Genomic DNA, 16,649 nt, shown 5'->3' on the forward strand with positions numbered 1-16,649 from the left:
AAACTCTTCTGTTGTAGAAATATTCTCACAGGGGTTCCTTCTCAGTCTGGAAAAAGTTTGGAGTTTGATCTCCAAAATATCAATTCATTTTACTTTATTCTCTGTCTTTGTGTCTTTTCTTTTGTCTTTCCTCCTGTCTGTCCTTTATCCCCTTCTCTCTGTTTTAAGTTCTTCCTTGCATCCTTTCTTCTATCCTCCTTTTCTCCATTATCCTTTTCTCCTGTTTCCTTCCTTGCTTCCTCATTTCTTTCCTTATCCTTTAATCCCTATGTCCTTCCTTCCCTTCCACCTTTCATGGTAACTTTATTTTTTTTAGATTATGAAATGACGGTAAAGGACTGAGAACACTGGAAAGTGGAGTCTCAATTTGTCCACGAGACCCTAATTTTATACATGTAATGGTCCCATAGTAATTATTGCATAATTTTTAGGTAATGGGTTAAAAAAATGCATTTTTTCCCCGACCGTAGTATTTTTCTAAGTTAGTTTTATTAATTAAATGTATAGGTACCTCACAGTGCTGTTAGACCTAATTTATTTCACCTCTTTGTAAACGTTATGAGTATCAGGATATATCAAACTCTCCACTGTATTGTTACTATCATTTAAAGTCCTTTTAATTTGTTGCTGGAGATTTTCTGGCCCTATAGAGCATTTCGGTGTGACCCCCACCTGTTGCTGCTCACTTCCAGTCAGCTGCCTGAAAACAGACTGGCACACTTTTCCCTTGCTTAAGTATTGGTGCCAAAGCTCGAACAGCGTCTCCCTTTTCTGTTGTTAAGCTAATATTATTTTAACACGGACATGTTTGTTTCTCCATCCAGGACCTGCCAGTTAATACCAGCATGATATGCTTTTGTTATCCTATAAAACTCAGAGCAGCAAAAGGTTATCATATTCTAACAATCATTGGGGAATTGCCACTATTCTAAACTTTTGCTAAAGTTGATCAAAATCATCACAATAAATAAGCACCATTAGTAACACCGTTAGAACCGCAATGATCAAAATACAATTTTAGCAACAAGAAGAGTAGTTTCTGGTCTTTCAAGTAAAAACAGCTTGATAATATTAAATATTTTTGTATTGATCCCGTGATTGACATGAGAGTGGCTGTTTCTTTTACTCAAACCATTTGTTGCCAGATGTTTACCAATAAGAATATTAGAACAGTATTATTAGGAACTGTTGCTGTGTAGTTGTAATTTAGTTCTATATATACAAGTCAATATAAGTTCAATTACGGAAGCATTGTAAAAAAAAAGATTATTCTGTAGATTAATTTTCAAACTCCTCATTCATTAATTACATCCTGATTAAAACGCTGTAGACAGGAACTAAAAATTAATTTCGCCTTGTTTCCATAGTTTCAAAAAGCGTTTGGTGCTTTGAAGAAGCCAGTGTTTTCATGTCCAAAAAAAAAAAAAAAAAGTGTTAAATATCCCTTTTGAAATATCAGCAAGTTTTTAACACCACTGCCTCATTTGGAGGATTTATGCAAACTCACATCTTTGTTTAAACAACAGAAGTTCAGAGTTGTTTGTTGTCTTTCCGTAATGACTTTCTCTGTTGTGATGGTGAATCGTTGTGACTCTAACTCGTCCCCACTGCCACCACTCAGGCTCAAAGTGAAAAGTTGATGACAAGGGGTTGTAAGATGATATTTCTTTCTTTTTTTTTTTTCTTTTCCAAGCCTGTGTGTGCTATTTGTAGTGTGATACCATCTGTCTCTCCTCTTCTCTGTGGACCTAATTAGGCCAAGCTCCCAGAGCTGCAGCCTTTCCCCTCCCCTGGTGGCCAGGCCGTGACCGAGAATGAGGAGCTGGTCTGGATGCCAGGGGTCAACGACTGTGACCTTCTTATGTACCTCAGAGCTGCAAGGTGAGCCCGCAGAAACAGAAATCCACTCTAATGCACAAGTCTGGAGCGTCTAAGCTTCTACGTTTAGCTCACTAAAGACATCCGCTGTGGGGTTTTAAAGATGGATTAAAAGTGTCATTCCACGTCATCCTGCCATCGCAAAGCTGACATCTGAGAGCATTTGCATAATTTTATCTTACAACATGTCTGCCTGACGTGAATATCCGTGAAAGTGCAACATCTGTGATTTGTTGTAGTTCATAATTGACATTGTAATGCTACTTATTGATGTTGGAGTTCATTAGTACGTCATCATGGGGGCCATGTAGCTTCTTCACGTGTTTCTGGTGTCTGCCACGGTCAAGACAAAGCTGTGAAGATGTCACTTACTACTTTAATTCTTTTATTCGGTTCAGCAAGTCTTCATACTATAAGGGAAGCATTCACTAATGGTATTTCAGTCCTGATGATTGCAGTTAACGGGCATTTATAACACTTCTTTCTCATCTTCATGATTTAACCTTCACTCTTCCTAAACTTCAGCATCTATATCAGATAATGTCATCGAAGGCAGGAAGATTATTATGAACCAACACTACCTGTAATGTCATGTTTATTTTCATTACTTCCAGTCTATTTTGAGGCATCTTGTGTTATCATCATGCATGGAATGTACTCTGCTAATAATGTTGGATTACAGTGTTGTACATATTGTTGTTTAACTCTAGCTTATATAAGTACCAGTTATGAACTCACACATATATATTTCTGTATGTAGGGATACACCGATATGAAAATATCACAATCTGATTTTAACATCAGTATTTACCGATGATATATTACCATTTCAGCACCTTGAAAAAGAACAACCACACATCCCCCACAATCCTTTGCTGCATCACCATCACATGACCAGCCTCCAGAAACAAACTGCAACAAGATGAAAATAAACATGGGTTGTTAATACTGGCCTAGTTCTATTCATCGGGCCAATACTGATATGTTGAAAAATGACTAATATCGATTGATTAGGATCAATATATTGTGGCTCTCTAGCTCTATGTTTCCATTTAATTGTGAGGAAAACAACCAAATCATTCTGTTTGTAAAAAACTTTTTTGTAATTATTTTAATGGCTTAAAAGCTGAACAGAATGATTTTAAACCCAGTCGGTACATTTACTTGGTTGTTCATTTTTGGTCTGTGTGGATTGGTCACAATCAAGGTCACTATATTTATTTGTTTTTCACTATGATGAGGGAAATTCACTATGATGAGGGAAATAGTTGAAGGCCAGACATATATATATAAAGAATTATATATATATATATATATATATATATATATATATATATTATTATTATTATAATTTTTCTTTTTTTTTTTGCTTTTTTAATGTTAAAACTATGTATTGTTTGTCTGTCTTCAGGAGCATGGCTGCCTTTGCAGGGATGTGCGACGGAGGATCGACAGAAGATGGCTGCCTAGCCGCCTCTCGAGATGACACTACCTTAAACGCACTTAACACTGTAAGTCGTCACGCAGCAGCAACTAAATGGTTGCACAGTAAAGATCTCTTAGTTGCTAAAAGTGTTTTTGCAGTTTTAGTTAGTTGTATCACTGCAGTGATGAGGCCTCTGAGACGGCGGACACGCTCCCCGTTTTCCTGTCTGTGAACCCAACCTCAGAGCCGAACAATACTTTGCACATAATGAGAGATTTGTCCGTCACATTGACAATGAATGCAGGGGAATCGAGCACAACAAAGAGATTAGAATCATCATAAACAGGGGATTTATATGCCGACTCTATAAACTAGAAAATTAGCATAGCGAACAGGTCATTGTCTCTTGACCTTCTGCTCCATTTGCAATTCCAATGAGTAATGCTTGTTTGTTCTCAGAGGGAGAGCACCGGCGCTGCCTGTTTCACCCAATTGAATGTGACGGAGTGCTTAAAGCTCCACAGCTATCGCCTCTTTTCACTGTTGCTCCTCATCCCCAGACTGGTTTTCAGGTCTTGGCAGGCATTTCCTCTGATGCTGGAGGATTTGTACTGACAAGTCCAGTCACACCTAGATGTGGAATATTTTTTTTGTTTTTTCTTATCTTGCATATCAAGTTCGCATGTGATTTAGTTACAGCTCAAATATCCATCTGCAGGCTTCCTGGAACTTTGACATATTTTAGAGCCCTGCAATTACCATCTATTAGCTGGATTTCCGTGACTAACAAAGTAACAAATGCTTGTGAAGTGGAAGAAATATGATACACACTTCTTTTTTTTTTTTTACAAATAAAACTCTGAAAAATATTGCGTACATTTGTAATTGGTTCTCCTTCACCCTGATACTCAGCAGAACACCAGTATGAATCCAGCTGTTGGAAAATATTAGTGGATAAACAGACAAAAAAAAACACAGTAGACAGGTCAGGAAGAAAGTTGGGCTATAAAAACATTCCTCAAAATTTGCACGTCATAAAGTCCTGCTGCAAACCAAGACATCTAAACTCACAAGTCTCATAGAGAAACAGCCGTGAGGCTCATGGTAACTCTGGAGGAGCTGCAGAGATTCACAGCTCACTATAGGAAGACAACCGTCAAGTCCTGTTTGCGTTTTGCCTCAAGCCATGTAGGAGATGCAAAGGATGTTTTGATCAAATAAAACCAGAATTTAACTTTTTGTTGTACGTGCAGAACGACATGTTTTGTGCTAAAATAGCCTAGTCAAAGTCTAGGCGCAAAACCAGTCGACCAGTGACTTTAAAATGTTTGCAGAAAGTCTCCATCCAATCTGACCTGTTATGTGAAGAAGAAACGGTAAAAATGTCCGTCTGATTCTACAAAGTTTCACCTCAAAAAGGCTGACCGTTTCCAGATTTAGTGAAAAAAACATTAACGTACCCTTTTGCTTCCACTTCAGTTATGCACTATTTGAAACATTAATTGTAATGTGACAAAGTAAAAAAGCATGTTTCTTTATTTTTGTGCATTTTGTTGCCTTGTTGATATAATTGTATGCTTTCTTTTCTTTGTGGTGTTTGTTTTCAGCTTCATGAGAGCAGCTACGATGCAGGCAAGGCTCTGCAGCGTCTGGTGAAGAAGCCGGTACCTAAACTGATAGAGAAGTGCTGGTCTGAGGATGAAGTGGTAAGAAAAGCTGTTTTTGTATTTTTATTTTAATGCAGATTCATCAAATGCCACTGTTTTCTTGATCCATCCACTAATAGCATCTTCAGGTCAGTGCAGCGTTTGTCTTTAGAGGGAGCTGTTGAGAGGTAACAGAGCTCTTGGCCCGGCCTCACGCGGCTTCAGCAAAAACGCTCTTTAGTTTTCCAGCTCCTCCGCGGCTTAAGAGCAGCTGCGTCCTGTTTATCACCCACAAAATAAATCTTTTTGCACGGAAGTCTGGAAAGGGAAAAGATTGGGGGCTGGTAATGTTAGCCTCCATTTGTATTTAGAAGTGAGTTTCACCGCAGCTGCCGGAGGGCTGGAATCAGAAAATGGCTGATCAAACACCACTTTATGGGTGGGAAGGAGGGAAATGAAAGCTCTGAATTACAGCATGTCAAACCGAATGAGCACTGCGGCTATGGCTTTCATGCGTTTTGACACACTGGGCCGCGTGTTTGTATACCCAGTGCTTTTTAAAGATAACACTGCTGCCTGATCTGATTGTAGATCTCAGACGGCTCGGTCTCTGAGTTTATTCGTCTTTCAGGCAGTTTGTTCATTTTCCACTTTGGTGTGTTTTTGTTGATCTCAGATGTTCTCTTGTTGCATTTTTGTTCTCCCTCGCCTGCTCACAAATACTGCTAATGAGTACATGCGTCTCAATCACACATGACTGGTACATTTTAGTTAAGCAGGAGCTCTTTGGCAACATTAAATCACCTCTGCTCTTCTTTTGCGTGTTATGAGGTTACCTGTATTTCTTTCCTTGCTGACACCTGGCTTTGAAAGCTGCATGAAGGTGATCTGAGCAAGAGGTCTAAGGCTCTATTCAACATGGGAAAGAAAGGGGAACAAGCCATTCACGTAAGGCAGATGTGTCTATATTTATAAACATGAGAAGAAGAAAAAAACAGCAGGGTAAAAAGTCTTATCTGTTTTACTGTCACACACATAAATGGATGTAACAGCGTTGCGCAGACCAATCAGCCGACTGATTGGTTGGCCCTGATTTCTTTAATTTTGTGTGAATTGTCGATGCAGTCTTATCCACAGATTTTATCTACCTGCTGCAAAGCTCTGAAGATCAGCCACTGTCCTCGTTTGCTCTCCCATGACGTAGGACTTGACTGACGGATCAAGTTTAAATTTCTCAATTGTATTTGAGAGCATTAGCTTGTGCAGCTAAAATAAGTTTGTAGTATTGTGGTGTTATTCAATGTTTTTTTTTGTTTTGATTTTTAATTAAGATTGGAACATTAAAGGTGTATCGTGACCTCTTAACACCTGAGAGTGTCGGCTGTAAAAAAAAAAAAAGAAAAAGAATCGGCAGGTCCGGCTTTTTAAAGATCGGTGATCGGCCAGAAAACTGCAATCAGTGCACCCCTAGGATGGAGTTTTCAATTTCCCACTAAGATGTTTACCAAAACCTTAGGCTTTAGTCAGATATGACTAAGGTTGCACTTTCTGAGCTTAGCATTTATAAAAAAAGGTCAGCTTGTTGATGGCAGTACGTTGGAAACCTGTATTTCCTGGGGGATCTGATTGGAGTACTGCTTGGCATCATTGCCTCTTTTTGCACATCTTATAATAGAGATTATTGTAATAATCATGGTGCTGTAATAATCTTTACAAAGCTGCCTGTAAGAAAAAATAAATAAATCCCGATCCAATTTAAAATGCAGTGAACTTTTTTTCCACTTTCTGTTAATTATTCAGTGGAAGTAAGCCAGGAAACTTTTTTTCCCTCCCCGACTAAAAGATCAAACAAAAACACACTGGAATAATAACGCTCCATTTCTGTGTGGATACATGACGAATCACGCATGTCGAGACTCGTCCATTAAGTCCTGTTTACATATTCGTGTGTCTGCTCCGTTACGTAAGGGCAGCCGAGGAGTCATCAGTGTGTCCAGAGTATTTCGGTTCTATTTTGGTTCCCGTTCAGGGCCCGGGTGCATTTGCATCTGTTTCTGGAGGCACTCGGCCTGCTGTTGGCGCTCCACCTGCCTGCGGAGGCAGCATCTCGACACCGACCCGTCGAGGACTGAGGCTCGCAGTGATCTGATCACCACTCGAGCCTTTTCAGCGCCGCAGCCTTGAAGGACAGGTGTAAATGTAGCCCCAACCTTGACGCACCGACAGAAGCCAAGCCCTGCTGCTCTTCATTTATTTATCAACCCTCGCTCTGCCTCTCCTCTGCTCCTATCCCCCCCCTCCTGTCTCTCCTCCAGGACTGGTGTAATTATTTCTGCCTGCGCTTTTTCACCCCATCCGATGGTTTCAGATGTGAATAAAAGTGACAGCGGGGACGCTGAAATGACAGAATCAGCCTGTCTGCAGGGTCTCTTGTCACCCTCTTGCGTCTTTTCCTTCTCCTAACCTACGTCTGCGAGCTTCCCTCCCCTGAAGTGTAGCGTTTAAACCTGGTCTAACCTCTGAATTCACTGTTAATGTATTTAATCTCACCGCACACATAAAGATAGCTAATTTAAAAGTCCTTTTCAGACCGCTCCGCAGAAACAAACACCACTGGAAAGCACTTTATTGGTCTCCTGCTCGGGAAGGAAACATTTGAGACAGTCGTCCCCTCAGCAGTTTGTCGCTCTGATGTTACTGGAGCACCTTTTGACGAGCCGTAAACCCGTCACGTTGCCTTTCCGCGGGTTCGGCGACGACTTGTAGATTACGCCAGACAAAACTCTCATGCATTATAAAATGGATAACATATAAAACCTATGAATAATTCATCAGAAACATCAAGTGTGTAGCCTAACCCTCCCTGTTGCGTTTCTGCAGTGGGCTGTTAAAGCCAGAGTGCCATTTTTATTTAGCCACAGCAAAAGAGCAGACAATGTAATCTGTTGTTGTCGAAGCTGCGTCTGACGGTCAGACATGAAGCCAGTCGTCTGTTTTTAAGACGTTACCTCAGACCTTGTCCTATTCATTATAGCCTGGGTTCATCTGCAGAACCCAACAAGTCCAACCCAGGAACAGAGAGCACATTAAATGGAAGGCAAACAGGTTGTCTCTGGTTATATGTTGCCATCCGATCCTTGCAGCGATGTTGCAAAAAGGAAACGATGTTTTACCTCCAAACAAAGTTCTGCCTGCTCATCTGTGCTCACTATGCGTGAAACCACAGCTGGCTGCCATGTCGCTCTGCACAACTTCTGATTTTGTTTTTAGTCTTTAAAAGGAAAAGAACTGTAATGAAATCCATTTCAGTTCCAGTTTATGGCTAGCCTCAGCCCATATTAGAGTGTGAGCGTCGCATAAAGCGGAAAATCCAGTTCTGCTGACATTTATTTTGTCATTTATAAAAACTTGAATGATGGCGGTAAGAGCATCATGCTGTGGGAATATTTGTGTGGAAGCTATTTATGAGAACTGTTTTGTACTAAGCTGGTAAAAACGCATCCCAAAACAGTTGCAGCTGTAACTGTAGCTGAACAGAGTTCTGTAAATGATTCGGGGAAGCTGAATACAAATGATTTGTCTTTATATTATTTTTTTCAAAACATTCATCCCACTCTCTCTCCCGCTCTGTCTCTCTCTCCCTATTGTTCTTAAATCCCACTGAAAGTTGTGATCAAAACTTGACAGTAACACTGTCTGCCAGACACAAAGTATTTTCAATCTCAATCTTTTTGCTCCTGGAAACCAACACGATGGCTCGTCACCTGTGGCAGCCGTCTCTAGCACTTGTTACCAAGCGGTGTTAACCTTGCATCGGCCAACAGGAGGTGCCATACAGACAATCAGAAGCAAGCAGCAGCAGCCGCAGTCTCGCTGTGTGCCGCCACGTCGGAGACATGGGCTGATCTATGACTGCTGCAGGGCGGGAGGTCTATTTCTCAGCCAGCTGCACTGTGCCGCGGCTTATCTCCGGCCGTGTCCGTGGCTGATGGATGACTGCTCTGAGGTGCTGAGGTGGAGGGAGGAGGGTGGGCATTAAAAAAAAAAAAAAAATGGAGGAGGAAAAAAACAACAGAGATGATGGACCAGCAGCCCCCCAGTGGTAGAAAACAAGCATTCACAATCAGAGACGCAAAAACACACAGCAAAAAAAAAAACCTGTCCAGCATCTCTGTTTTAATCAGTGTATTGTATCGCATTCACAGTACAGTGCCAACAAAGTTATTTTTTTTTTTTCTTTTGTGTGTGTTTTGTAACTAAGTAGCGGGCAGGATGGGTGTGTACTGGAATTTCCTGTCACCTTTTGTGTCAGTACATGCTAGAGAAAAGCAGAGGTTGTTACTTTGCTTTCCAAAGGTCGTGTTGTGAGGGCTTGCCACATTTGTTATGGGGTAAATATAAACCGTTTACACTTGGCCTGCTGGACGAACCTCGGGTCTACAGAGAGCCATCTTTCTTTTAGACTCGCACTAAAAGGCCATGCCTCCCTAAACATCTGCACAGCTTTTTACAGATCTAAACATAGATCTTTTTGTGTGTCTATGCAAAGAGGATGTGGGTAGTAAAGTGTCTGTCAGTGTGGTTATTCCTATTCAAGCGTGTTGTGATTTCCTCCCTTTTACACTGTGGCTAATCTTACTACAAGCTTGACGCTTGATGGAAGAAAGTGTTTGTTTTTTTTCCCCCTCGTTCTCTTTATTTTTGACTCTTTTACTGAGTGTCAGCCCTTTGGGTTTGCGCACAGCAGGCTCGGTAAAGGTCATCTTTTTACAAGTCAAGTATAATGACTCCATATTGAGTGAATGTAGCTTTGTTTTTCGTCCGAAATCCCTGCGTCACTGTTTTTGGGGAATGACATTTAGTGGGAATTATGTTCCATGTGCGAGCCTGCCCTCTGTTTGTCATCATGATACCATCTGTGTGCCTGTGTCTACATTATCTTAACCAGTTTTACAACTCCGAACAATCGGCCTTCGAGCAGGACGTATGCTTACACAATGGGCCATTGAAATATTCCCCTTTTTCTTTTTTTTTTTTTGCTTCTCGTCCTCCTTTCATACGTCTCCTCTCAAGCCTCACAATGGTGCACTGTTCGGCTCGGAGGGGAAACTCGGGGAGGGTAAAAAGCGCCAGCTCTCTGGAACACGCTCAGAGAGAGAAGCCTGTTGTTTCTGCACAGCGGATGGCCATTTGGTAGCACTTCCACCCAGCTAAAACCCCCTCGCCTCCCACCCTCGTTTCTCCGTCTCTCGGAGCCCCTCCTCTGCCTTTGTTCCCTAGCAACCGAGGGCTGGAGCAGTCGGAGCAGGGGCAGAACGATTCAGGGAGCAGATTGGCGGATGATTTATTAGCTGGGCTGGAGAGCAGTGAGCCTAGGCAGCTGAAATGGAGCCTTAAACTGGAGCCGACATGTAGAGAAGGAGGGAGGGAGCCAGCAAGAAAAAGAAAACTGAAGGGAGGCGGGAGTGGGGGAGCACGCACGAAGCCCAGCTATTAAGATATGATTGGTTCGACTGGGTAAAAAGTACAGTTATGGGACATAATTAAGATGACCTGATTAGGTCAGACTGCACGAGCAGGTCTAATTGATTTTCAGTAGAAAAGCTTCACTGGCTTTTGTAAAGATGTATTGAAAGAGACATGGAAATGTTTAATCCTTGCAACAAAAAAAGGACCTAATAATATTTTAAGGTTTCGTGTGTCGTCTCGACTCATGACCTGAATGTTTCACTTAACACCAAATCGGATCAACTAGAATGAAGCAAGATGTGATTTTTAGCAATATCTTTTCACATACCACTACTGTTTTTCCAAGGCTTTGTAATATTTGTAGAATAATCCAGTGCAGCATGGGCGGTTCTAGACGGGGATGACAGGGGCCAGGGGCCCCGTAGAACTGGTCCTGTTCCCTGTACTGAAGAAATAATGCTAAATCAAGTTCTTATGGTCTCTTAAATTGTAACTATTGGGTCCCTTGGAACAATTACATTTTTACAGTCACGGTTTTACTGTGATCCACTTTTTGCTTCAGCCATTTTAAGATAAAGTCAGTTTTTATTGGCTAGATCAAAAATACCCTATATTTTTGAGAGAAGTAGCTCTTTGACTTAATGTATTAAACAATGAACTATTGCCCTGGTTTTGTTTCATTTGGTAAATTTGGCCACTGTAGTTACAGTTTAATTAGTCCAAATATTGCATTTTTCATTCTTGTCTGATTTTAAGGCCCAAATGTCAGAAACACATTAGAACCACTTGTTTGTTTTTTGTAAAAAAATAAATAAAAAAAACTCAGTTTTTAGTGTCGACAAATGCAGTTCATATTTTTTCAAAGCAAACTAAATGTTGGCATAGAAATGATCAAATGCAGTCTCAGCTTATTAAAAATATATATCAAACAGCTCTTTCCATTTGGGTTTGTCAGAAGCTATAAACCAGGTTTTAAATTAATCTGGTTAGTAACTAGTGGTTCAGTAGTCAAAGCACTCTCGCTATCACTGGTTTAGATTTTTAGCTACAGATGAAGTAACCCCTTATCTTATCATTGATGGAAGGCTATAAATTAGATGTGAAATTTCATATTTCTAACTAAAACCAGTCAGTGTATTCTCAGGGCTTAAACAGTCTGAAGTTTTTTAGGTCATGAAGTAGAAATGATGAATTGCAACCTAGACTAAATAAAAGCAGAAGCCCTTTATTTAAGTACTGAAAGAAGTGACAAAATAGACACCTTTAGTGTGGTTAGTGACTAACATTTAGTAATGTGTAGTATTCTTAGTATGTAATTTTATGTGCAGTTTAGGTTTTAAGTTGCACAAAAGCAATTAGACCAAATGAATAAGAATCTTTCAAGGAGATGTCAATGTTAGCAGCAATACTCTCACACTGTTTGATCACTGTAAGTATTTCACATTTTTATATACAGATTGTTACTATCTAGACATATTTTTAAGGTATGTGAAGTGGCATTGTATGTTATCACCAATAGAAAGCTAGTAAGCAGATGCTAATGTTAGCATCAGTAGTGGCTAGCTCTTAGTCAGTCGTAGTTTGTGTTTGTGTTGACATCGGCTGTGTCCAAATTCAGATCCTCCATCCTCTGAGGAACTCAGCAGCTGGTCAACATCAGTCTTAACCGCTGCCTCGTTATGACATAATTCACTTTAAAATGCCCAAATAGGATCAAAGGTTTCCTGTGCTCACTTGAAAACAGTGAATTTCACCGTTTAGTTTACGATGAATAATAAGCTGTGAAGCAAATGCTAACTTATTCATCACTCGCGGCTAACTCTTAGCCAGTCACAGTTTTACAGTGTTTGTCGATTTTCACATAGAGATGATTAAGTGCGAGCTAGGCCTATTAGGAAACGGTGAAATAGATCGTTAGCTTTGGGAAGCTAGAAACAGATGCTGACTTTGGTATCGCTGGTAGCTAACAGTTAGCTTGTTGAGGTATTCCTGACGTACTTGCAGTCGATCGGTTCATTAATATTTTTTTATGTAGTTCCCAAAATGGCCGCACACAAATTACTCAAGTGTTTAAAAACTTTTTAACTTGTGTTTAGTGTTTTCAGTCAGCTTGATTTTTTTTTTTTTTAATTTTTATTATAAATTCAATAGGTCTGTCGATCAGCAGTTAGTGACGATCCAAATGGTAATCTGCACTTGACCTCTTGAGTGTCTAGAGATGCTTTGTTACAGATTGCTCCATCTACTGGCTGATCAACATGAGGTTGATGCATGGAAATTGCCTGATGTCCCAAGAGACTGATGTGACAGGCCTTTTTTGTTTTAGATGTCAGCAGAACATGTGTTGCTTCTAATCAGTCCTTTTAGCGTTTGATTGTTTAGACTGCTGTAGTTTTTGTTGAGTAGTAATTTAGTTACACCCTAAAACTGAGAGCGTGTTTGTGTTAATATCTGACTTCAAATGCAAGTGCTTCGCCCCTCCTGGTTACGCTGAGCTCTTCTCCTGTGCATGTCTGTATTTTCACCCCCCTGGGTAACGGTTGTGTTTTGCAGCTGGCTGTTTTTACTTCAGTAAATTTGGCCTTTGTTCCACACCAAAGCTGGATATGTAAACAATCTGCAGTTACATAACTCACTGTGCTGGAAAGTGAACTTCATTAGAGGCTCCGTGTCTGGTTTTACTTCCCACTCATTTTCCCTTCCATCATGACCAGGAGCTTTTTCCTCACAAATTGTGTCAGCCTTGCCTGCTTTTCCTCCCCTCTCAGGCTCGCAGCTAGTTTTACCTCTGTGTCTGCTCACCCTAAGCTGTAAATCCATTTAAAGGAGCGGCGTAGGCTCCTGTTAAAGAGGCAGCTTTTATTGATTTGTTGTTAGCAGACAGTTGTCTGTGTTTCCTCTGGTGGGAAAAGATCATGCGCCTGCTGATTTAGATGGGGCAGAAACGAGCCGAAATGAGCGCTGCGCCCAACAGGAGTCCACTTCAGGTTTTCCAGCCTGCCGCAAACCAGAGGCTCTCTTGCAGAAAGATCACATGTAAAGCCTTCCCCTTTGTAGTGGAGGAGCACAGAGTGACAAGCTATTTCTTTCTTGTTAAGAAAAAGAATCGCTGTGCTGTCGGAGACCTTGTGGATTTGTCCCCTGATTTATTTGTTTTCCCCCTCTTTTACCTGCTGCTGGACGTGGAGGTTCGTGTGGCGCTCCCTGTGGACTTTTCCCCGCTTTTTGCCGGAGTTACTTGGTTGGAAACGGTTGGCTGAGATCACTGAAGAACGGGGCTTGCCTCTGGAGCAAGAAAGTAAATCTGTTGGTCGTCTGCTTCGCTGGTTGTGAATGTTTTCAGCCACCGCTTTTTATGGCTCGCAGTCTGTGGCTCTTAAAGGAGAACGAATGCGTTTTAGGTAGTTTGGATTTCTGGTTTTGTTTCTGCTCTTGGTGAAGTCAGGCGGCATGTTCACGTTTGCTTTTTTTTTTTTTTTTTTTTTAATTATTATTTCAGATTAGAGCCGATGTCATGGAGTGGCAACCTCTGTGTTGGTGTACTTGATTTCTTCTGACTCCTACCAGATTATTTGTGTTGATTCTAAAGATTTTAAAATTAGTGGCGTTTTCGTGATTTGTCAACTCCCAAGTTCAGGTTTTGACATTGAACTTTCCCTTTTGAGATTAACATCCACGCACATCGTGAATGTTTCTGTATCCAGCAGTGTTTGGATAACTGTGTTTTCACAGCACATGAAACGACTAGGTTAATCTCAGAGTCTCTCCCTGCCTTACTAGTCATTTCCTCTCTCGTTTTTGCCCTGACATGGCTGTGTTTGCTCCGGAGTTTAAACGGAGCTACGGAGGTTTCTCAAACACACATCAAACCTCTGCAACCACAGACTAGAGAAACGAAAAACCTTTTTTTTTTTCTTCCTTGTTGTTGTGGTACTCAGCAGTAACTTCTTGCAGCCGCAGTTTAGCTGACTTCACATACACTAACTTGTCTTTTTTCTCTCTCTCTCTCTCTCTCTCTGTCTCTTTCTTTCTTCCTCTGTGAAAAAAATTGCAGAAGCGCTTCATTAAAGGGCTGAGACAGTTTGGCAAAAACTTCTTCAGGATCCGAAAGGAGCTGCTGCCCAACAAAGAAACGGTAAGATGTTTTTTTTTATCTTTATTATTTAGATTTTTGTGCAGCTTGAACTTTTCCAGAGTTTGCTCATTTTAAATACAGATGCACAGAAAACAAGGTGCGTCTTTTGAGCACTGTTGCTTTCCAACTACAGGCCTTGTTTTGTAATTACTAAGACCTGCATTAACAGACTCCGTGGAACAGGAAACATAAAATTGAAAATCTGCTTCAAAGACTAGACATGATCTAGTGCTGCAACTTGTAAAGTTGCAGCACTCGTAACCCGATTGTCCTGCATGTGTGCTGTAAACTGTAACAGTTTAGTGTCAACCTTTACAGTAGCTGTCAGTTGTCTAATGCTTCCATTGTTTTATGGAATACTTGTGTGTCAAAGTTGCAAAAAAAAAAAAAAAAGTGGGGGGGGGCAACAAAACCCTGAAACATGAATAAATGAGATTTGTTTTTAACTTTCCGAACACTTGAGGCTCAATGGAGGCGGCCGTTTTATCCTGTAGCTGAGCGTTTTCCATGTCACTGCCAGCGCTGTTGATTTGTGGAGGCAGTTATTTAATCTTTCTCACACTCTGTAATTGTGTTATTTGCATGCACTGGTAGCGTGGGGTGTTGCTGTTGCAATATTTCCCTCCGCTGCGATGGGTGAACACAAACGTCACTGTGGTAATCGTCGCTGAACAACTGTGCATGACCTCTGTCACGGTGCAGAAAAAGCTCAAATCCCAGCCCAGATAATGATTAACGACTGCTAACTTTTATTGACTGGAAGTCGTAGCAAAAACAAAACACTGTTCTGACTTTGCTCCTGGTTGCTGAAGTTTAATAATGATTACAAAGCAACGCACCGCCAACAGAATGCAAAGTTTCCGCTCTACTACAGGAGAAATTTAGAGCGGCATTCTGCATTTTCCTACAGCAGAAAGCTTCACGCCTTCGAGTTGGCTGCTGGATTACTCTCTCTGAGAGAAGCCTAGATTCAGAGAACCTTGCAGACCCTGTTGTTTTGTGCGGCTGCTCCCGCTGGAAGCGTGCCGGCACAATGCTGACACAGACATCAAAGCAAAAAAAAAAAAAAAACCCAAATTGTTTGTCATGCTTCTCATCTGCTTCATTTCCTCGTCTGCTGCAGGGCGGGGGTACAGCAGACCTCTCTGTCAAACACACAGACTTTCACACACTCAGGAACTCCTCTGTGCTTCTGTGTCATGGTTTCTTTTTATTTCTGAAGACCTAATTCAGGCCTTTTGAAAAGATGACGTCTGAATTAGGCATGGACCAGTTTCTAGTAAGGAGTTGTACTTCACAATCATTGGAATTTTTCTTTATATCGAAAATATTTCCAATCAATCAATTTAGTATTTTTTCGGTTGCAAGTATTTAAGCCTCCTTTCAGCCAGCTGACTGACAGTGAACAGCAACAGGTGGGGGAGGAACAGCACTGTGTTGCAAAAAAAGCTCCAGTCATGATGGCGTTTTTGTTTTAACAACAATTTTGCGATGAAGAATATTAGCAGCTCTGTGTCCTCAAGCCTGAATGAGAGATGCTGGAGTGACGAGTTTGATCTAGCTGGCTAAAAGAGGCATCCTAGATCTTTTCAGGAGATTCTGTTCTTTAAAAATACACCCAGGAGAGAAACTCCAGCAGATGTAGCTCCTTTCAAGAGAAAATTACACTTAAGCAGCTGATTGCAGGCTTGCTACCTGAGCAGATAGCCTGCCTAGCTGACCAGCTAATATCAGCTTGTTGTACTTTGGTTATTTTATAAAACCAGGAAGAATATTCTGCATCGTAGACACTTAAATATCACTAAATTTCTGGTCAAAATCTATTTAGCTTTTTAAAATCTCTAGTGATTTATGTGATATTACTCTAAGTATTTCGAAAACTTGTTGTGCTTCTGTTTTATACAAAAGCTCTTTGTATATTAAAATAAAATATATTGGTGATATTTTTCCTTGGTTATTCTGACATGAAAATCTTAAGCTGAATCCTTTTATTCTTTAAGTCATTCCAGTTATTTTGAGTTTTATTTTTTAATATGTGGCTTATTGATTGGCTATAAAGGCGGTATTAACGCAGTCGAACCTGGAGGGGGAGTTT

The 16,649-nt window shown here is 40.8% G+C and overlaps 1 protein-coding gene across 6 annotated transcripts in view; it reads left to right on the forward strand.

Moving 5' to 3' along the window:
• rerea (arginine-glutamic acid dipeptide (RE) repeats a) overlaps positions 1-16,649 on the forward strand; it is a 181,554-nt gene that overhangs the window by 140,636 nt on the left and 24,269 nt on the right. For 5 of the 6 annotated variants that reach the window (XM_088007060.1, XM_088007061.1, XM_088007059.1 and 2 more), the window contains 4 exons: positions 1,757-1,881; positions 3,290-3,389; positions 4,912-5,010; positions 14,474-14,554. In XM_088007060.1, the coding sequence (XP_087863186.1) occupies positions 1,757-1,881; positions 3,290-3,389; positions 4,912-5,010; positions 14,474-14,554 (405 nt within the window). Of the gene's footprint in view, positions 1-1,756; positions 1,882-3,289; positions 3,390-4,911; positions 5,011-12,955; positions 13,608-14,473; positions 14,555-16,649 lie in introns of those variants that run through there. The other variant, XM_088007063.1, reaches the window with a different exon arrangement.

The sequence above is a fragment of the Poecilia mexicana genome, unplaced genomic scaffold (assembly GCF_051168715.1).
Source record: "Poecilia mexicana isolate PSO_F unplaced genomic scaffold, ASM5116871v1 scaffold_7, whole genome shotgun sequence".
Classification (NCBI taxonomy): domain Eukaryota; kingdom Metazoa; phylum Chordata; class Actinopteri; order Cyprinodontiformes; family Poeciliidae; genus Poecilia; species Poecilia mexicana.